At 44.3% G+C, this 375-nt stretch overlaps 1 protein-coding gene across 1 annotated transcript in view; it reads left to right on the top strand.

Moving 5' to 3' along the window:
• Window positions 1-375, top strand: part of LOC111829348 — a gene marked incomplete at its 3' end in the record, with an annotated part of 1,937 nt that overhangs the window by 343 nt on the left and 1,219 nt on the right. The window contains exon 2 of the mRNA XM_023778263.1: window positions 14-328. Within this exon, the coding sequence (XP_023634031.1) occupies window positions 14-328 (315 nt within the window). The remainder of the gene's footprint in view (window positions 1-13; window positions 329-375) is intronic.

Raw genomic sequence — 375 nt, 5'->3', positions numbered from 1 at the left:
CGCCTTCACCAAGGATAGTAAACCCGCGACAACCACCGTCAAAGAGGAAGTTAAAATCGATTACAAGCCCAAGAGTAGCACCTCTACAAGTCATATCAGGTGTTTCAAGTGCCAAGGAATGGGGCATTACTCAAGAGACTGTCCTAACAAGAGGATGTTTCTTCTTCAAAAAGGAGGAGAAATTGTGCCTGTAGATAGTTCAGAAAGTGAACCAGAGCCTGAACTAGATCAGGAAGGAGAAACCGCAGTCATGGGAGAGATGTTAGTGGCACGCAGAACTTTAAGTGTTCAGATACTATTAAAGTGTTCAGATACCCAGATGATAGAGGTCAGCGTGAGAACCTATTTCACACCAGGTGTATGGTTCAAGACAAG

This window comes from Capsella rubella, unplaced genomic scaffold (genome assembly GCF_000375325.1).
Source record: "Capsella rubella cultivar Monte Gargano unplaced genomic scaffold, Caprub1_0 scaffold_264, whole genome shotgun sequence".
In the NCBI taxonomy this organism is placed as follows: Eukaryota; Viridiplantae; Streptophyta; class Magnoliopsida; order Brassicales; family Brassicaceae; genus Capsella; species Capsella rubella.
The sequence above is the reverse complement of the archived record's forward strand: the minus strand, read 5'-3'. Positions and strand labels throughout refer to the sequence as shown.